Source organism: Oxyura jamaicensis, chromosome 2, assembly GCF_011077185.1.
Source record: "Oxyura jamaicensis isolate SHBP4307 breed ruddy duck chromosome 2, BPBGC_Ojam_1.0, whole genome shotgun sequence".
NCBI classification, from domain to species: domain Eukaryota; kingdom Metazoa; phylum Chordata; class Aves; order Anseriformes; family Anatidae; genus Oxyura; species Oxyura jamaicensis.
In genome coordinates, this window is record NC_048894.1 from 70158176 (window position 1) to 70180229 (window position 22054).

The following is a 22054-nucleotide window of genomic DNA, read 5'->3' on the forward strand; positions in this document are numbered from 1 at the left end:
TGAAATGTACTATTTACAATTTAAGCTTCACTTCTGAGAATGCTGCTTTGGTCCTTGAATCTTGAGATCCTCCTGAAAGTATGTCTACTAGCTGGGAACATGTAGCTTATTTTAATGTGAGGTTATTTTAAATTAGTACACAGTTTCGGTTGCTTGACTTTGTAGCTAACACTAAAGAAAGAAATCAGGCCTCCAGGCAGGCATTTCGGCAAGTGCTTCTTGAATACCTGTGTACAGGCTGGATTGCTCAGGAAAACTTGCCTTCCAGCCCTGGAGAAAAAGGCCTCCAGCTGGCTGAGAAGACAGTCTCCTCCTCTCCCTGTGGCTTTTGGCACCATTTTTAGCTGCTCTTTGCTTGAAATAGGCAACCACATGATTTTGATGTTGCAGTGAAAAAGGGTGATTGAAGTTACTGTGCAAAATTTTCAGGGCCAAGCTTTGCTGTCCATCCTCAGTCAAAGCACTGACAGACAGCTACACATATCACAGCAGCATGAAGGGCAGCACCAGGCCTTTTGTGATTTGAGGATATAAGAGAAATGGGGGAAAATCCTGCTGGTCTTGCAAACAGAATATTTATTAACAACATGCATCAACATACAAAGGAGTACACAGTAATAGGTCCATGAAATAATGATTTATTGCTGGGAATGGCAAATCCTCTCCTTGGAGCAGACCAGAAGCTTCATTTAAAAAAAAAAAAAAAAAAGGTACATACAGGAGAAAATGTTTGGTTTTATTTTCTTTGTGCTTTGGATTCTCTACCTTCTTGAAGGTTCATTAAAGTAACAGTGAGGTCTGCTGGAACCCCAGAAGCGGTACTAATATTTCTAAAACTACGATGCTCTAAGGATATTATAAAGGCAACTTTTGCAGGGACAGGTCAAATCCTTTAACAGACTACTGGATATAACAGGAAAAAATAACTCCTGTGAGTTAAGTGCCATGAGTTGAATGTGATCCTGTTAATTGACAGTCTGAGAAAAAAGGTGTCTGGATACCTATAGAGTTGGGGAAGGAGAACTTAGCGATGGAAAAGGCAGCAGTGGCTCCTTGTCTCATTACGGGACAAGGAAAGGAACGTGTATTTATTGCCACTGGAAGGTTGAGTATTTAGCTGGATGTGGAAACATTTCCAGGACATTTCCCCCAAAATAAAGGAGCAATCAGGGGAGTGGCAGTAACCAGTTCACTGCTCTCTGCTAGACGTGTGAACAGAGAAACACAGTCCTGACTCTTTCTCAAACACCATGGTGTAGCCATGGCATTTTGTAAGGGTGCCTCGTAAAAGTCATAATGTGACAACAGTGGATCTGTTTAAAGGAAGACAGAAAGTGCAAGAAAATTTCCCATCACCATGCACAGCCAAGCCAAAATCTGGTCCTTAAAAGGCAAGGAGAGGTGAAGATTGCTTGAAGATCAAAACCACTCCTGCTCCACTCTAGTATGACAAGGATGAGCGAGTTTCCCAGAGTACAGAGGTTTTTTTTAACAATAAAATAAGCTTTTTTTTTTTTTTTTTAAAAAAAAAATAAAAATAAAAAAAAGCAGCAGCTTGGTCCAGAGCTATCTCTCATTCACTATTCTTCCTGGCCTGAAAAGCAGCTCTAGGGAGCAGCTTGGCAGAAGCTTTGTTTGTAATCTCCTAGAAAAACAAGTCTGAGTGGGATTATATCTACAATCCATCACTGCATTTGGACCAAAGTGTGTAAAAACAGGATATAAAGCTAACTATCAATATCTTCACCATCTTTCCACTTTCCTCAATGAAAAAGATATATATCTAAATATATAATACATATTTAATATTATATATAAATATATATATGTATATATAGTTGACTTATCAAGTGAAATGTTTTCAGTTGCTCACACTTTATTATAATTTCAGATAAACAAGGCACCATAAGTATCTCTTTGCTTCTGTTTTGCAAAGTACTAATTGCAATAGCCAAGGTTAAAAGGTTTAGACAACTTCCTTCCTTCTCTTTTGCAGTCAACAATATTTAGGAAAGAAAAATTACTGACTCAAAAATAATTTGTTTCATCTTAAAGACACAAACCAAATTCAAAATATAAATGTGACAAATAGTTGTTAAGATTTTATTTTATGAAAGTCTAAGTATTTTAATCATGTTAAACACACAAAATCCACCAGAAAGAATGGGTTAAGATTGCTATGCAACACTGAAAAAATACATGCAAGAAGTAACTGGACTTTGCAAATAGAGATACTGTACACAGTGTGAAGATCAGGCTTTTCCTTCCAAACTCAGTCATTTTATACAAAAATTGAATTGATTTTTCACCAGTTCCAGGAAATATCTTTGAAATCCCTCCCTACTCTAGGCTATTACCACAGGTTGCCTCAAGGTGTTTCTTTCCTCTAGACTACAGCCTGCAACTCTCTTCAAACATGCAGAAACTAAGTTGCAGTAAAACTGCATCACCCTTTCACTGGTTTGAAATCCCTGGGAAAATTGCAATGGTTTTACAGGGATTGAGTAATTTAAACTGACTTTTTTTTTTTTTTTTTTTTTTTAACAATATACAGAAACTATACACTTAATTACTCACAAAACTGTAATAATGACTATAAAAATGTCAGCATTTACCAACAGTTACATTGTGTATATAGAGCCCATTATTTAATGATAGGAAAATTCTGTATGCTATAGCACAGACTACTGGGCTGCTAAATGTCTTTTTTTTTTTTTTTTTTTTTTTTTTTAACATAGCTCAGTGTCTTCAGGGGGTTCTATAAAACACACATACCCTATAGTAGGACAGCCAACATTGAAAAATAAGGGTGGTTTAAAATTAATTGCTTGATATATGAACCAAACTAGTTGAACAGCGATATAAATCCTTCAATACTTCGCTGAACTGCAGTGAAGTACATGCCTGCCAAAATCCCCCAAACACTGACTTAACTCTGTTAAATATGCAGCCATGAATCTTGAATCTCTTGCCCTTTCCCCGACATATTTTTTCACATTTCTTTCCCTATCCATTTGTATCCCTAGCAGAAAGTATTAATTGCACTAGCATAGAGAAGCTAAGAAAGAAAGAGAGAAAGAAAGAAAGAGAGAGAAAGAAAGAGAGAAAGAGAGAAAGAAAGAGAGAAAGAGAGAAAGAGAGAAAGAGAGAAAGAGAGAAAGAAATAGAGAAAGAAAGAAAGAAAGAAAGAAAGAAAGAAAGAAAGAAAGAAAGAAAGAAAGAAAGAAAGAAAGAAAGAAAGAAAGAAAGAAAGAAAGAAAGAAAGAAAGAAAGAAAGAAAGAAAGAAAGAAAAAGAAAGAAAGAAAGAAAGAAGAAAGAAAGGAAAGAGAACAGAGAAAAAGGAAGGAAGAAAGGAAAAGGAAAAAAGAAAACGAAGAACAAATAAAATGAAGAAAAAGAAAGAAAAGGAAGAAAAAATGAAAGAAAAGAAAGAAAGAAACCACCAAAACAAACCCAGCTCCACAGGCTGCCTTGAATATAGCTGAATTTCCTCTCTGGCTGGCTGGGCTTATTGATTAGAGACTTGAACTTTTCACCCCTTTAGCAGAACAGGCTTTCTGATCATCAGAGTGTAATGCTTGTTTGCTCACAGAGGCTTCTGCCTGCGGGTATGGTAATAACTGACATCCATCAAGTAGTGCTTTTCCCATTAATTTTTGCATGCTTTAAATTAGAAGACTACTGTGATTACACAGCCATTCTTGGTTCCTAATAAACCAATTTATATACACGATGTAAGTGTAGAATTCAGAACTCCTCAACCAATGTTAATCAGACAGTGACCTGATGTATACCTGAGTCTCACAAGCCAGAGGACACAAGTCAACGAGTTCAGAGGAGCAATGTCTTGAGGTTACTTTCGTGTGCAAGCACCCGGAAAGCACAGACCCGCAAACAAGTGGGTCTGAGTCAGTCTCACAAGCCAAAAGCACTGAACTAGTAACTTCAGGAGCATCACTCCTGCCATCAGTCAAGTGCAGTTCTGTAACACAGACCTTGCAAAAACCAGCCTTCTCACAGTAGAGTTATTAATCAGCAATATCACAGAGACCTAAACAGAGGCAAAACACCAGAAATGTGCAGTTTCCACCAGGAACAGAGCCTGGACACAAAGAATAAGTGTGCTTGAGTTATTGTATCAAACCACCAAGATGTGTGGCTGGTGAACTAGTAAAATTATAGGAATTTGATCGTTCATGTCTGTGCTACTAGGTGGCTGTTGAACAAATGACCTTACCATAATCTATACCTTAACAACTGAAACAAACTTGTCCTCTAGGCATCCAACCACCTACACTACTCAAAGTCATGTTTCCCTGAGCATTAAGGGCAGACATCAAATCTAGAAATAGCAGGTCCAGATCTTCCTGGAGTAATCTTGTGATCTCTGAATAGTAATTGTAGAAAGCAGTAGCCAAAGTAGTATAAACTGAGCGTCAGCATTGTTGACTTGATGGACATCTATTGACCAGATCTTAGTGTTGTTAATAGCATATAGAAGTAGCAAAACAAATACCAAGAAAAAAATGAAGTCCATCACGGGGCATACCAAGCGGCTCATGCAGTACAACTGCTGCTTTGCCAGCATTGTCCCCACCTTCAGCAAGAAAAAGGGCCCCAATGGCAGCTCCTAAGGAAAACTTTAATTAACCATGACAGAACTGGGGCAATTCTGTTGCCTTTGGAATCTCAGACCCCTCAGAGAAAGGTGACGAAGATGGTGAAGGGACTAGAGGGGAAGACATATGAGGAGCAGCTGAGGTCACTTGGACTGTTCAGCCGGGAGAAGAGGAGGCTGAGGGGAGACCTCATTGCAGTCTACAGCTTCCTCACGACGGGGAGTGGAGGGGCAGGCGCCAACCTATTAATCACCAGTGATAGGACCTGTGGGAATGGTGTTAAGCTGAGGCAGGGGAAGTTTAGGCTAGACAGCAGGAAGAGGCTCTTCACCGAGAGGGTGGCTGCGCACTGGAACAGGCTCCCCAGTGAAGCAGTCGCTGCACCGAGCCTGTCTGAATTTAAGAAGAGATTGGACTGTGCACTTAGTCACATGGTCTAAATTTTGGGTAGACCTGTGCGGTGCCAGGAGCTGGACTCGATGACCCTTATGGGTCCCTTCCAGCTTGGGATATTCTGTGATTCTATGACCCCTGAGTTCAGGTCATGCTGCTTGGAAGGGGGTTGAGTGCCCTTGTTTGGGTTCCGAAGCCTCAAAACTTTGAATGATTTGGACTGAAAACTGAGGGTTCAAGCCTCCATTTTGAGAGCCCAAAATCCCATTTCAGGTGTTGAAACCTTGTTTTTTTCAGTGCAAAGCCCTATTTCAAGTTCAGAAAACTCATTTTACCACCCTTGGAAATATTGAAGAGCCGCATAGATGTGGTGCTTGGGGACATGGCTTAGCGGTAGACTTGGCAGTGCTAGATTAATGGTCGGACATGATCTGAGAGGGTCTTTTTCCAACCTGAACAATTCTATTGAGATTAGTTGAGCAAGGGAGGGTTCAGGTTGGAAATGGGGAGACATTTCTTCTCAGAGAGTGCTCAGGCATTGGGACGGGTTGCCCAGGGAGGTGGTGGAGTCACTGTCCCTGGAGGTGTTTAAGGAAAGGTTGGACGTGGTGCTTAGGGACATGGTTTAGTGGGTGGTAGTGTGACAGTTGGTCCAGATGACCTTGGAGCGCCTTCCAACCCTAACGACTCCACGACCCTACGACTGCGATGCCCTTTAAGGGGCGGGCTGTGCGTAACGCCGCCCTTCCTGTGGGCCACGTTTCACGCCCCTCTAGAGCGCATGCGCACAGCTCCCGCTGCCCTCCTCGCCCCGGCGGGCGGCGGCCCGGCTCTGCACGGAAGTGACCTCATCGCTCCGCTTCCCCGCATTGCCCGGCGACGGGTGACGACAGCGGCGGGGCGCTCCCCCGTTGGCGGGCCGGGCAGCGGCGCGCGCGGCGGCCGGCGGAGGATGTCGGCGCCGCTGCGGCGCGTGCAGCAGGCGCCGCGGCACCTGCTGGTGTGCGAGAAGGGCCACGCGCGCCACCCGCGCTCGCGCCACGCGGCGCACGTGCGGGACCACGCCTACAACTGCCGCGTGAGTGCCACTCACGCGTGGGGGGGCGCGAGCTAAGGGGTGCTGCCCGCTCGCGCGGCCGTTGGGCGGGCAGCGGTTACCGTGCAGGGGGGAGGCCGTCGCTGGGGGGGCGGCTGGAGGTCGTGGTGTGCCCCTGTGGGGAGAGGAAAAAGGGGTTGGTACCAGTCCCTGTAAAGAGCTCGACTGCCCTGGGCACGTGGATTTAGGAGTTCTCTTGGTCTGTGAAACACGACCGGGAAAGGTTTTAAAATAAATGCAAATCCGTGGTACGAGAGTGAACACTAAGTTCAGTAAGAAACCCAAGCTGCCCCAGTCCCTTCTGGAAGTTTATTTCCTACTTCCAACGATAAGCCTGCCCTAATGTGTGCCTTACGGCTTCCTTGACCATCATAAGCCCATCTTCTGACTTTCTCGTGGTCTGCTTGCTCAGCTCACCTCCAAAATATTCTACAACAGAGAACACACAGAGAATGTGTGTTCCAAAAACTAGTTTGTTCTACTTTGAGCTTTGCTTTTCCATCGCGATTACATGAATGCTTAGCCTGTGTTTCTACTTATATCCGTTTCCTGCAGTGAAGGCCGAAGGAAATGTTCCAGTGCAACTTCCAGTGCGACTTCATTTACAATGACTTGAAACAAGGTTTTTGGTTAAAGCACGCCGTGTGATGTAATGCTTTTGCATAACACGTCAAATGCTATTGTGCAGCATGTAAGATGCAAAAATCAATAAATGTATCTGGTGTACATGGAGACTTCGTGCAAATTCATACCTTTTAAAGACAGTGGCCTGAAATTATTTTTTCGTCTCATTTTGGTGTGAGGTACTGATCTCTTTGAAAAGGAAGGATTTTCTTTTGTATTTCTTGGTTTTCCTCTGGAGCGGACTTTAGGATGTGATTTACATTACAGTTTTGTTCCTAACAGGTATCTATTTTGATCCCTGAATGCGGTATGCTACCTGAAGTGCTGAAAAGTACTATTGCAGACATTGGAGAGTACTATCTGGTGAAGAATTTATCGGTTCATGAATTGGTTGCTCATGAGTTCATCGATTCTTTTGTGAAGAAAGGTAAGGAAGTAATTGGAACATAATAGATACAGTAATGTTTATTTTTTTCATAAAACACTAAAATTTATTTACTACTGTTTATTCTGATATGTTTTAAATGAAGGGAAGAAAAAGTAGTAAGAAAATTGTCTATGCATTTCTTTATTTTTTTTTCCTGCTTTGTGGTGTCTCTATTTGTTTATAGCTGATGGGTCCCAAACATTTATGATTGCTTCCTATTCATTTTTCCCTATTCCATCTTAATTCTGCAAGCCAGCTATCAATAGGGCTTCTACGTATAATCTCACCTCTCATCTTCTGCGCTTCATTTTAATGCAAATTCCTTCAAAAATCGGCTCCCTTCTCTTCTTCTGGTTCCTTCATATTTCACCACAGAGCAGTGTTCCACTGCTGGCAAAGCTTGTGCCTATTTTCCAAGATGAAAACCAGGCTTGCTGCTTTTCTTTTTTCTTTTGGCTGATGAACTTGTGGTGGTTCATCTTTACTCAGTAAGAGCAACGAGGATGTAAAGAAAGATCAAAAAAGATGCAGCCTGTGCCCAGCCAGCTCCACGGAGTATGTGCCACATACTCCATGTGGGCTGTTTTCATCCATTGGGGCCCGTTTGTCTGGCTCCTGATAAATATTGTACTCTTGAATTGATGAGTGACAGGGAGGAAAAAAGCTTTAAAGAATAAAGAAAGGGGAGGAGATAACATGTCAGAGAAAGGAAAACAAAAAATATATTACTTGCTAAACATGGGGCTTTTTTTCCTTAGTTTCATTTACTTTAGTCTCGTTAATGTTTTTTCTGCCACTAGTTTTATGGAAGTGGTATGACATTTGTGTATCGATTTTACAGGATCTGACTCTATTTTTAGACACATGTTTAAAACAGATATTTAATCTGGAATATTTAAACCAAATTTCGTGGCAGTTTCTGACATAAAATATATTGAATAATGTGAGCATCTTCCACCCTTTTTAATGTGAATTAATAACTTCAGTATTTCAGGATAAAAGTTTCTTTGGTTGCACATGCAAATAAAGTGTGTCCGTATTGGGGCTTATTGCTGACATTATCTCTATTACAGATTGTTTAAAAACAACGCCAGTCTAAAGTTTATTAATAATAATAATAATAAAAAACATTTTGCTTGAGATGGTGGAGGAAATGTACCTGATAAAAAATGAGAGTTGAGAATGACTCCAGATGTATTTGGCATGCTTAATTATCTTGATGTCTTTCCTGTTATCTTTCTTCAGAAACTGTATAATCTCATGGTTTTCTGCTTTACTATTAAAGGTTCATGCTATGCACTTACCTATAATACAAAAATTGATCAAGACAATACTGCAGCTCTGCTACCGACTGGTATGTTTTGTTTTCTTTTTAATAAGATACACATTTTGATTGTGGTCTTCAGTGTTGGTTTTGTTTTGTTTCCATTTGGAATTATGCAAACTAGAAAATGTGCCTACCATATTAGTCTACTTTATTAGAAGTATGCGTGAATTGATAAAATATTTAATTTTAACTTTTTTGATTCATACTGTTAACTTTCCTTTAGGTAAAATAATTTTTAAAAAGTCAGCATAACGTATTTATAGTGTTAGATTGTCAGTGCTTCATCTGACTTAGCAGTTGCTACAGAGGATTCTTTTTGTGAATACACTGCATTACAAATTCTTGTTTCCTACTAGTCTTAAAGACATAGTTTGTACCAAAAAAGAAATGAAGTTATTAGCACTGCTTAGGAACACTCTTTAAAACATTGTGTTTATTATTTGAGAAATGTTTAATGTGTTAAAAATCTGTGTTCCATTTCCATCACAGTTTTATGACAAAACATTTCTTAACTGGGACTTTACATACAAAGAAAATAATGTAACTGTTGTGGGATTCAGATGTGTCTTCACATTTCAGTTCAATGGTATATCAAACACAGTTGAAAAACAAATTGGATTGTCTGCCCTCTAGCCTAAGATGATAGAATAGATGCCTATCAGAGCAGAAATAAATTCAGATTCTTCAGAGGAGGAATTATTTGATGTATGTTATTAATGTATTCCTAGCAAAGTAGATACCTGATAGAGATTGAGTTTGTACAGTACATGGTAGAGTTATTATAAGAGATGCACAATTAATGCAGAGATAGCAGTGCAGTTTCTGGTGATCTGCCATCTGAAATCTTCAGCAACAACCTTACTTGTTTATATTCTATATTATGCTGATACATGCATTAGAGTCAAAATACTGTGGTAGCGATACCTGTTGTGTGAAATTCTGTACCAACTGGCAGCTGCCAGATTTGGCTTATGAACCAGGAAGTGGAGTTGTTCCAGAGCATATCTACTCATCACTAATAAGCATATTTTATTCCATGTGCGTAGTTTCACACGAGCAGGAGATACTGCTTTTCTGTGTAAAACTGAGCAGTGCACGCACAAACCTTTACAAAATTGTGTCCTAGTGTAGCGTTCAACCAATGACACAGCTAATGTTAGGGGACAAGTAGAGGAAAGACTGAGGAAAACATTTAGGTAGTACAGTTTAAAAAAACAAACAAACAAAAAAAAAACTATGCCTATCTCAGGAATAATGTCGCACTTTTCTCATTCTAGTTCGTAAGAACTGTATGGTAACAAGGAACAGTTGAATTTAAATGTCTTTTTAAGGGTTAATCTGGTGATTAATTTAACTGAAACTAAGGAGTCTGGAATACATCGGTAATACATTGTGATCCAAAGTTAACGTTGTATAAAGTAAATGATGCTCAGAAGACTTTCAAGGGAACTAAAAATAGAAGATAATTTATATTAAAATTGTGAGTTTTTTTGTTATAGGAAAACTAATTCTGTCAGTGGATAAAGATACATATGAGGAACTTGGACTGCAAGGTCACCCTTCTCAGTATTCTGGCAAAAAAGCAATGAGATATAGTAAGTATAATTTATTATTGACAATGCTTATTTCAGATTGGTCTGTGAAGCACCTTGTTAGGATGTTAAACCAGTAGTCCAAAACTTACCTTTCCTTATAGTTGGTTGTTGTCTAGGTGGTATTTTTCAAATGTAGATGAAAGGGTTGCATGAAGAGAAAAAAATAGAGTTTTTGAAAATAACAAAGCAGCTATAAGGAAGCAAATGTGTGATATTGTGGGTATTCTATAAAACTTTTAACTTCTGCGGTTTTGATGAAATGTTTATATTGGGGTGATGTAGGACTCAAGAATTTTTGTATACTTTGTGGAGTATCTATGCATTCTGATTTAAAACAGAAAATACTAACCTAATTAAGGTAGGTCTGACAACTTGCACACTACACACTACACACACGCACACACACAATCATTGAAGAGACTCATGCAAGACTACTTGCTTGAAAGGGAAAATTATACTGTGACACAAAATGGTAATCTCTATGGTACTCAAAGTTTTAATTTTACAACAGATGCAGAGGAAACATAGTATGATTTTTACATTATACTTTAAACATCTACTGTGCTATGTTAAACATATTCAAATTTGTGCTAGTGAATAGATCATTATAAATGAACTTTTGAAGAGGAAACTTTAGTATGTACAATAAGAATTTTGGAAAATTGAGCATCATTTTACCATTCAATTTGTCGGGTAAAATGTATGATGAAATTTCTGTATGAAAAATGAAACTTTAGTCTGGGACCAGTTTATCTAGAAAAAAAAAACATTTGTAATTGTGTCATTGCCATACACGTGGCTTTTAATGCTAGAATTTTTATTTTTATTTTATTTTTAGTGTTCATAGCTTGTCTAGTTACCAAGACCTTTTTAAAGACACCATTCTGGGATTTTGTCACTGCAGTCAGTGCAATGCTTGTCATTGCAGAAAGCAATTCCAGATTATATCAAAACAAGGGTGGCAGGAAGAGAATGTTTATTTATATAAAGGGGAGTCATATTTGCATAGTCAAATACTATGTAAAGATGATGTACCATGGGAAAAGATGTTTATTTAACATCTGTGTCTATTTAATTGTTAACTAATTTTTATCATTAAAGTCAGCCAAATGAGTAAAAATGTATTTTGTACATTTTTGCAGTTATAACTATTGACTTGACTGATGCCAACTTTCACCCTGATGGCAAGAAACATAAGAGGGTGCTTTGGGCCTTGAAAGAGAAGAAACCTTTAGAATTTGACTTCCTAATGGCTTGTTATAATACAGGTAATAAGAATTAAATGTAAAAGTAAAATGTAATTGTCATGAAGTCCAAATGTTTGTGGTTTATTGCTCTTTTCTAGTATTCTCCAAATGCACTTCTAGTGGAATGCGAAATCAGATTAAATTATGTTTGGGTGTGATTTTATTATTATTATTTGGGTGGTTTGGTTGTGTGTGCAACTTCTTACATAGCAGATCAGTTAAGGAATCCAGCAGTGATTCATAGGAGCTATAGATTAGTTACTTAATTTCTTTGTCTCCCTGTTGCCCAGGGTTTCTGGCCTGATTTTACCTCTTTGATAGTTTTGCTTCTACTTTATAAAACTGTGACCTATGTAACGATTATTAGTACGCATAGGTTATATACTTGTTGTAGTACTTGAGGTGGGAAACTTTTTGTTTCAGCAGTGGTTATGGAACATGTTCAAAAGTCCCCATTTCCATCACATGCTACATATACTGATACACACACAGTCTATTTAATCATTTTTCTGAAACACTTTGTTGAGGCTGGAGCAGAGTGAGAGTTTGTTATAAGGAATTGTACTGTCTCAAATCATCATACTTCCAGTGTCCATTTATCTACTGGTTTCTGATTACACTAATTTTACTTCAAGGATTTAATCCTTTCACTTCCTCTGAGGGTCATTTTCCAAAGTCCTCTGTTTGCTTGTATGACCTGAGAACAGGCCGTGTCTAAGGATACGTAGCATTTCTGCAGCATTAACAAAAACCGCAGGGGCTCATACTACAAGAAAAAAGCTTTACTTATCAGAGCTGTGTAGCTTTTAGTGTTTCTGCTCAGAGTTACTAAAGTCTCCACAGTAGTGGGAAACGATGTTAGAGAGATCTTTTCCAATCTGCTCTTTACATTCTTAGTCTTGTCTGACTCTTAAAGACTAAATCTGAAAGTTACTAATCTAAGAAACTAAAACTGCTTTCAAGCTCTTTCAGCACTGTCCCGTGTTTCACTTGATAGTCTTTCACATTTCCCCCCTCTTTTTTAAGTACTAATTGTGTTACAAGGATTCTTTCTTGCTTGTCATACAGAAGTTGTTTAAAGATGCCTTTGTCATCTTCAGGAAGATGTCACGGTGAAGTCTGCTGCTACCATAAATGGTGACATAAATCCAGTTAAGGTGGCAGATCCTCAGGCTCAGCTTGTTTAGATTTATTGACCCTGGACAGAGAGCAAAATGACTTCAGGGCCAGTATGTTTTTTACGTTTATTGCTGCCAGTTTTAGCAGCATTCAGGAAGAACAGCATTCCTTTTTGTCAGTTTCTTACAGCCAAAAAACTAGTCAGGTTAATCACTTCATGAATATGGAGTTAAATCAGAATGTCTTTCTGAGCAGGAAGTTTTGAGCTTGTAACATCTGAAAGACTCTTACTGAGTATTGACAAAAATAAAACCTTCAAAGATGTTATTAATAGACCTGAGGCACTGTGTGGATTCTGCTGGAAAGGGAAAAGAGATGTATCTTCTTGAGAAGGTCTTAGTCCTCTGTGAGTATAGTGCCATCAGCCTTCCTGCTGGTAACTCATGTTTCTTGCTATGGCCAGCACTCCTGCAGGCCTGTGAACATTTGTGTCACTTTCCAAAAGCAGGGTTTTCAGTTTTCATACCCAGTTTTTTTTATTTCCTGGTGCTGGCACCAAGAGGAACAGAAAAAGGGAATGTGGAGTGTCTCATGTCTTTAATGGCAATCAAAACAATCTTTTCTTTGTTCTATTGCTGTAATTTCTATGACAATTTTAAATGTTTATTGGCTGAAAATCACTATACTCCCAGAGAACTTTGATAATGTGCCTGGTTGTTGTTGACACAGAAAGCTATGCTGTAGCTAGAGGAATTGCTCTGTTGGAGTCTTGGCTGTAGCCTTTGAGATTTCCTGAAGTTAAGACTATCACTGAAGATCCCATTTGGAACAGACGTTTAAAATGTATAAATTCTTGTTTGACTAAGAGTTCCCAGGCAATATTATATGTCCTTTGAGCAGTCTAATGAATGCTTATGGGGAAGTACAGACTGCATGAGGATTGTTTGTTCTAAGGCATTCCAGACATAAAAATCTATATAAATTAACATGAGTTCAGTAGCAGCTGCCTGTCTTCATCAAAATGCCCTTCTGCTCTTGGACAGCCTTCTTTTGCAGGATGATTAAAAAGGGTCAGGTTAGCCTTCCTCCTCCAAGTGATTGCCCTTGGTGGGTTAGATAATGGCTAATGGAGTTGCAGCAGTCCAGAATTTTTGATAGTGAGCTATGAATATTTTGTTCTGTAGTTATCTGTACATTGTTCTTGGATTTCCTCTGTTCATACATGACTTTCCAGTGGTATTTAAGTTCTATTCTGGACTTCAGACTTCTCATGAGTAAGGTACTATTTATTGTTTACTAGAGAACCCAATATCACATTCTGAAAACTGAATATTATCTGGAACTTTAAATTCAGGAGAATTGATTTCACACTAGTTACCTTACTGCTTCGAGAAGGAGATTGCTTAATATCTCTTGATTTGCAAGATGCTGATTTTCGAAGTTTTTAGAACTTTATCTATTTTGGATCAATTACTAGAGGTGGAGAAACAGATCCTTTCCCATAATGTTCATCAAGGTACATCTAACTGTTACAGTCCTACTACATTTGAAAACTTCTCACTTTTTTTTTTTTTTTTTTATTTTATTCTCTGATCCTAGTAAAGTGAGATTTGGCATGCGTTTTGATTTCTTACCCTTTCCCCTTCAAAGTTCTTGTCTCTCAGACAGTCCTAGAATTTCTCTTCATATCAGTGACAAATCAGTTCTTAAACTGTAGTCAACTGCCCACTTTTTCAGTACTCAGGGGAAACAGTGTTCTGGGATGGCAGACACCTCAGCCAGGTAGGTGGGAGAGCTTCTTATCTCGATGGTTAATGCTGGTATTTCTTTGGGATGAGTTTACCTTCCAAATACACCACCACATCAGAAGTTGAATTCTCAATTTGTTGTTAATCAAGAATTTTTTCTAAATCTTACGGCTCATAGATTAGGTTTCCCATCACACCTAGAACATCAGATACCTTGTTTTTACTGATGGGTTAAAGCCTCTGGGAATGATTCTTATGTGGTCTTGTCCTCAGCTGCAAAAACTTAAAGATTTACTTACCTTTACATGCTGGGTAGAAGAATGAGTGCCGTTCAGGTCATTGAAAAGCGATTTTTTTTTTGTAGTTGTAAAGGGATGGTCCAGGAGAATTTATACAATACTATAGCTTTTTGCAAGGTATTCTTGAGAACTGCTGGAATTCATCCCATCAGAGCTGCTCTTGCTTCTGGATGCCGTGCTGCCTCTGGGATGCTTGCTACACACTGGGATCCCTCCAGATGCTCTGTGCTTTTGGAATAAATGCTGCTTGAGTTAATTTGAGCCAAATTCCAGTTAAATGGTTTTGAGATGCATTATCTTCCTGTACATTTACCATATGTATTCTCCCTCTCTTGCTGAAATGCCTGAGGAATTTCTAGAGATGCTGACCTGGAGGTGACTTAATGGTGTAATGCATGTATCACGCTTACACGGCAGCAGATACCTGCACGTGAGCAGGGAGGGAATGTATGGACACTTGTAAGGCAAAATGGTTCCTGGCCTCAGATATATAGGTGTGGGTATATTTATGGTGTGAATGTATTTGCAAGTCTTGGGGAGCAGATAACGTGCAAGTAGCTTTCCTTTCATGCTTTCTTTTTCAGGAATACTCTGAATTCCTCTTTCCACTGAGTTAATTACATTACTCGGTCAGTTAATTTTGCTTAGATTTTCTATTGACAGATCTATTTCTTCATTTGCTAGTTAAATAGTAATTTAACTGAGCTGTACTGAGGTACTGGATCTTGCACTAATTCTCATTTCCAAGAAGATATGGAAGGCAAAGATGGCTTTTGCAAAAGATAACAGCATGCAAGCAGTTTTAGTAGCAGTTTAACACTGCACATTGACTTTTCTTATATGTATATACAAATGTTTCATGAATTCTGTGCTCCTTTTGTTTGGTAGTTTTGTAAGGACTCCTTGTGGTGTTGTGTTATTAAGGTGCAGAGGGATCAACATTGATGTCATACTTTCCCAAAAACCAAATACGGACCCTGAAGCCAAAAATAACATTCAGCACAGTAAGAGACTTGCAGTGTCCAGTGTTGCAAAGTAATGAATTAGAAGGAAAACCAGAAGAGTCCTGCAGTACAGAAGAACTGTTTGAATGGCTAGGTGCTGTCCTGAATCAAGTTAACTTGTAAGTACTTGAATTTGTTTCATCTTTAAATACATGTTAAGTGAGGAAAACTGCAATTTATTTTAAGGAAGAGTTAAGTAAGAATTAAGAAAGGCATGTTTCTGCAAGTGGGATGACTGTTATGCACTTAAATGGTTATACTTCTTGAGTAACTTTTGTGATTTTGGAGGTACCCATGAATCTTGGGTGTTGCTTGAGTGTTAATTTAGGTGACATACATAGATAGTACTTGTTGGGTACAATTTTTTGTTACTAAGTCTTTCTGTGGAAATTTTTAAATGTGCTTATTTCAGTTGTTTTGTGTTTTTTCTTTTTTTTTTTTTTTTCAGAGACAACAAATCTTCTAGCTTCTTATCAACCTATTGCTGTCCTCAGCCAAACTCAACAGTGGACCAAGCTTTTTTGTGCACAATTACAGGCTTTATAATTCCTGATAAGATAATTCAGTTGTTGGAGCAGCTGTGGTAAGGGTTCACAGCAGTATATCAAAAAATGTGTAATCTAAAACTTTAATTTTTGAAATCAGCTTCAAATACTTATTTTCAGTAGCACTAATGGAGTTAAATAACAAAATATGCAAAATGAACACTTGAATTAGGAAATGGGCAGGAAGCTTAATGCCAGTATAAAAAAACAGTAATTTTGGATTATTATTGATACATACAAATTTGAGAATGGTTGCTCTGTATCCTAGTGATGACTGTGCTTTTTATCTTAATTTCTAAAGAGTGACTCCACTGAGCTCCTACATTTTTCAAATTTTCTCTGCTTATGAACATCAGGTGCCCTCAAATATGCCTGATTTAGCATTTTTAACTACTGATGGAAAATAAGATTGAAATGCCTTTATGATACTGAAAAGAGCATTTCAAGTTACTTCAAGGTTGTTATGGCATTACAGTAAATTACCTTATAATGAATTTGTTTTTTTTTTAATCAAGTGTAGTAACGTAGGTGTTGTGGTTTAACCTGGCCAGCAGCTAAACACCACACAGCTGTTCTCTCACCCTCCCCCCTCCCTCTCTGCGATGGGGGAGAGAAACAAGAAAAACTGAAGTCTGTGGGTTGAGACAGAGACAGTTTATTAGGATAGAAAATAAAATAATAACAATAATAATAATATGTACAAAACAAGTGATGCACAATGCAATTGCTCACCACCCGCTGACCGATGCCCAGCCCAACCCCAAACAGGAAGCCAGCCCCCCCACCCCAGCTAGCCACCCCTATATATTGTTCAGCATGATGTCAGATGGTATGGAATACCTCTTTGGCCAGTTTGGGCTGTCCTGGGTCTGTCCCCTCCCAGCTCCTGCTGCACCCCCAGCCTGCCCGCTGGCAGGAGAGAGCGAGAAGCTGAAAAGTCCTTGGCTTTGTGTAAGAACTGCTTTGCAACAGGTAAAACATCATCAGTGTGTTACCAACATTAGTCTCATCCTAAATCCAAAACATAGCACCCTACCAGCTACTAGGAGGAAAATTAACTCTATCCTAACTCAAACCAGGACAGTAGGGCACTGAATATTGATAAACAGGGTAGGTGTGATTCTAGTTCAATACCAAACTACATGATGCTAGTGTATCGTGGATCAATGTGATGTCTGTATTAGTGCTACAGAGAGTGAATTCTAGAAGCTTCTTGCTTCCTATGTAATATTTTCTATTTGAACTTATTATTTTCTAAAGCAGTTTTTTTTTTTTGTTAATTGATAATGACAATGTTCGCTGAAGTGCCTACATCTTTGATTTTTGCTTTATATTGTATACTTGACCATGCTGTCCATTCCATTATAATTATTGATAATCTTGTTTTCTCCCTTGCAGCTCCTATTTCAGTGAACCAAAACTGGCACACTGGCTGACCTTAACTGTGCATGGCTTTGCAGACAGTCCTGTTTCCTGGAGAGAAAACGAACATGGTTTTCACAAAGGAGGAGAGAACTTGTACAACTTTGTCGTTTTTAGAAATCTGGACTACTGGCTTCAGATGGCTGTAGGAACTAATGACGATTGTCCTCCGTAAAGCTCTGTCTGCAGAAAAAGCATTCAAATAGTCCAATGGTACTGTATAGAAACCTAGTAAGATAATTTTTATAAAAAGAATTAGATAAGTTAGGTTTTAAGAAGTTTTATGTGTTAATATGTTATTTATAGCCCTTAAAGCATGACCTACAATGGAAGGAATGGATATTTGTTTCTTCACTGTCATACAGTGTTTTCTGAAAGACTTCACAATTCTAGCTTTAAGAAAATGATAAGTTGTAAGTTCTCAGACTTTGACTGTAGGTGTACCTCTTATCCAGGTGTCATTTTGGGATTTGAAGATTGTTACATATCTGGGAGAAAAGCTCATTTGGGGATTTAATGTTTTCTTTCTTTACATTAAAGATCTCTAAAAACTTTGAATTCATGTTTAAAATATTTCAGCCTACATGCAGGCCAAAAAAAAAAAAAAAGGAGGGAGAAGAGGTGTTCTCCACAAGTTGAAAGAGGGAAGGGAGGTGAGGAGCGATGTCAATAGTGATGCAGAAGACTTCTCTCTGCTTTTATTATTGACCTCCCCACATGCACTCACAACCCCAAACCTCAACAAATCTCTACTTTTAAAAGTAGCTTGTGATTCTTGCTTACAGGGCAGCCTATAGAGGAGCTAAGGCTTCGCTATCATATTATTGCAGGAACACATTTCTGGGAAGAACACTATGGACACTAAAACAATGCAGCTGATGTGAAACTGCTTTTGTTATAATAAGCAGTAAAGCTAAGAGCATAGCTCTAAAGAATCCAGTTGAACTCCTGTTGAAATCCATGAAAGTTAGGATTTTTTTATTTTATTTTATTTTATTTTGGTGGATCTGTTTGTTTTATGTAGTGAGCTAATGTACCAATACAGGTCTAGAATGGAATTTGTTCACTTAATGCAGTGGGAGGTTGATAATGGAAGTTAGGGAATAGCTGTAGAGGAAAAAATAAAGACCTGTCAGGATGAGTGGTGCAGAAAGCCCGTGGATAAAGTTGTTGAGCTTTCATTTTATTTATTTATTGCTTCTCTTCAGTGAGGAGAATCATCCTGGATGATTTACTGGGTGATAAGTCACACACCTCCACCAACCATAGACTCTTTTGCTCAGTTTTTGTTGCACCTTGCTTTTGCAAAGGCATGACTGTAACAACTTTACCGTTTACTTTAACTGTAACGCTTTTCTATGTCATTGTTTTTCAAAATTAACCTTCCATGAGATGTTTCTAATGGCTTACCTAGAGCAAAAGTAACACTTTGTCACATGTTCAGACAGAGACTCACCCACATGATCACAAATGACTGGAGTAGGCATCTGGGGAAATTCTTGGCTTTACATTTGACTAGTAAATATTTAACATGTCTGGCTCAAATGTTACTGTTTCATTGCTATGCATGGATGCAGATAGTATCAGTTGTTGGCTAAAGTTTATTTTTGAAAGCCTGTGTTCAGGGATTGTGATTTATGTCAATTCTCACAAAAAGACTAGTAAGCAGTCTTTCTTTTTCCCCTTGATCAGAAGGTCTTTTAAGAGTTTGGACTTTCTTGGAAGTAACACCTGCAGCAAAAGCTCTATAAAAATCCAAAAACTTTGTGAAAAGTTGGATGATGGAAACCATTTGTAGCTTTTCCAGTGAATGTTCTCATTTTTCTGGCAGCTTCTGAGAAAACTAACTTTTTATACACACACCACACACACTTTCCCTCTCACAAAAGACTGCCTTCCAGAACCAAGAGTCTTATATCAGTGGGCTAGTTTCCCTTCTTGACTAAGAGAAAGGATGAAGTCTTACTCATGTGCTTTCTAATGCTGCCAACAGGAGTGCAGCAGCTTTTGGCCTTGGCTCTAAAAAGACAGCAGTAGGACCAGGTGAAGTGATTTTTCTAAGAGGTACCTGGTTACAGAGCACCTTGGTGTAGCTCATTAGGCAGCTGCTGCAGAAGTACTGGTGGGTGAGCTGTAGCAGCCTCACTGAGATGATTCCGGAAGGCAAGCTCAGAAGTAGGTCTTCCAGCTCTATCAGCTTTCCTCAGCATGTGAGTACTAAGGTTAATCTTTTACAGATATCCTGGGAAATCTCAGATTGGCCAACATATCTTGTGGCTTATCTACATAGGCAACAAACTAAAAGCACTTCTCAAAGCTTGGTGGTGTCGGCAGAGAATCATTTGTTTATGCTGCTTCATGCAGTCACTAGTCATCTACTATAGTCATTTCAAATGACTTTTCCAGCTAGGGAAGGGATTAAAATACTCTCTCTGAATCCTACAGCTTACTTGGGATGATGCTGAGTTGGTTTCTAGCTTTTCTGTTTCCTTTCAGCTGGTGAAGTATCACTGAAAACCCCCTGCTGTGCACAGACACTGCAGTTGTCTACTCTGTGAGATCACACGTTGTTAACCAGATCCTTGTTTCCCTGGGAAGGTTCTGTGGTGTGTCTGCTTCTCAGGAGGTAATTGGTCCTGCACTTGCTGGGCTTTGTAGCTCCAAAGAAGAGAGACTCCATTGGGTGGAACTGGCATTTTTTCATCTGCCACCTACTGTGAATTGAGGGAGGGTTTTCTGGAGATGGGGGACAGGAGGCAGCACCCTGTTCACTACAGTCTGTAGCACAGACGAAGTGCTGTTCAGAGGGCAGCCTGTTTTCCCCAGCAAACCCAAGCATGGATGAGACCTGCTGAAAGGAAGAGGAAGGCATTGCTCACATGCTTGGGGGGCTGCTTACAGGGGACGAGCTGGGGCTGGGCCAGCTGGGCAGTAATTCAAGGAAGAATTGGGCAGGGTACATGAGGCAAGGCAGCAGCTCAAGTTTCGCATGAGAACGAAAGATGTCTGCCAGTGGTGTGCTCACCCTTTGTGCCTGGATGCGAGGGAGGATGAGGAAAATCCAAAGGGTTCCTGAGAGCTGCAAAAGTAATGGGGAGCAGCTGTGCTGCCAGCTGCTTCTGAGATCAAAGGGCTGAGTGCTTACTAAGAAGTTTGGCCTCTGGGGAGTGTTTTGTCTAGCACCGGGAAGGAGAGCCAAATACATGAACCAGAGACAAGCCTGGGGCAAGCTGGTTGCATGAGGGATAGATGTATTTGTTTCCTGTTGTGCAGACAGTGATAAGGCACCACCTTTAGAGTTTGGGAACCACTGCTCTACTACTTTAACCTCAGCCATTCTACAGAGCTGTGCCAGTCTTCTTGGCTGATGGAAGGAAAGAGTTTTATTAAGATTAATGAACGATAATGCAACAAGCTGGGAACAGACCGCAAAGATTACTTGCTTCTTTCCAGCCCCACGTTTGAGCAAGTGCTTATGCATATTTAGAAATTGGTGGGTGCAGAGCAAATAGAGAACAAATATTAATGCTGACAAAGGGGACATAAAAGCTGAGGCAGCTGGATAATGTGTTATGCAAAATCAATCTAAATAGAATGTATTTGCCTTTTTGTTTTGCAAATGGTGACCGAGTCAGGAACCTGTCTGGAGAAACAAAGGTATATGTGATTGACAATGGCAGGAATAGGAGTTAACTTTGGTAGCACTGTTTTGTTTGAGGAAATAATAATGTTAGTATTAATATGGGGAAATCTACAAAGTTAGAGATAAGGATGAGGAAAAAGAACTTGGACTGTCCAAAGCAATTCTAAAGATGCTGTGGTTGTAGAAAGAATGCAGCAAGATTTGGCACAGTTTAGTTCTGGGTAATGCAGGAGAGACAAGAATGAATGCTAATCTAAGGCTGCTTGAAAGGGAGGAAATGGGGCTTAATGGAAGGAGAAGCTTTAGCTTTGTCTTGGCTGCATCATGCTCTGGTTTGATGAGAAATACCCATTTTGGAGAAGCTAGCCAAGATGTACAATTGGATTCTTGGGGAAAAAAAATAAAAAATAAACAGGAAACAGGTTCATATGTCATCAGCCTGATGATTGCATAAAAATTGAGCGTTGTAATGTTTTTGTTGGATTCTTTTTTAAATGTTATTTATTTTTTTTCCACGGGCTGCCTTTTAGTTTAAGGTTTCTAAGAGTGTTTTGGAAATACCAAAGATTTAAAACAGTCTTGAGGTAGCTTGGAAGATGCTGCTATTACTGTTAATTGCAATCAGCAGTTGGACTCCTTGCCCAGTACTGCAGAGCCACTGTGGAGTTTTCTACATGTACACAGACACTCACTCACTCACTCACTCATGATGAAAAGCAAAAAGGAAGGCTTAGAGGAGTATTTCCTTTCCCTCTTAGGGAAGGTACGTGGCAAGTCAGTGGTTGATCTGGGGTTAGAGTGAAGGCTCATTATAGCCAATCCAGTACCCTAGCTACTAGATTGTAGTTCCTATGATGCTGTTAATTAAATATTAATACATGCATTGTTTCTGTCTTTGGTATGTCCTTATGTGCTGGCTATACTGGAACGTGTTTGAACTGTTTC

The 22054-nt window shown here is 39.2% G+C and overlaps 1 protein-coding gene across 1 annotated transcript; it reads left to right on the plus strand.

Moving 5' to 3' along the window:
- Positions 1 to 5909: 5909 nt before the first annotated feature.
- RPP40 (ribonuclease P/MRP subunit p40) lies at positions 5910 to 18024 on the plus strand. The gene is made up of 8 exons (XM_035316614.1): positions 5910 to 6091; positions 7016 to 7160; positions 8446 to 8514; positions 9987 to 10082; positions 11225 to 11350; positions 15420 to 15618; positions 15948 to 16082; positions 17443 to 18024. The coding sequence occupies exons 1-8, from the start codon at positions 5966 to 5968 to the stop codon at positions 17639 to 17641; spliced, it is 1095 nt and encodes a 364-aa protein (XP_035172505.1). The 5' UTR covers positions 5910 to 5965; the 3' UTR covers positions 17642 to 18024.
- The last annotated feature ends 4030 nt before the right edge of the window (positions 18025 to 22054 follow it).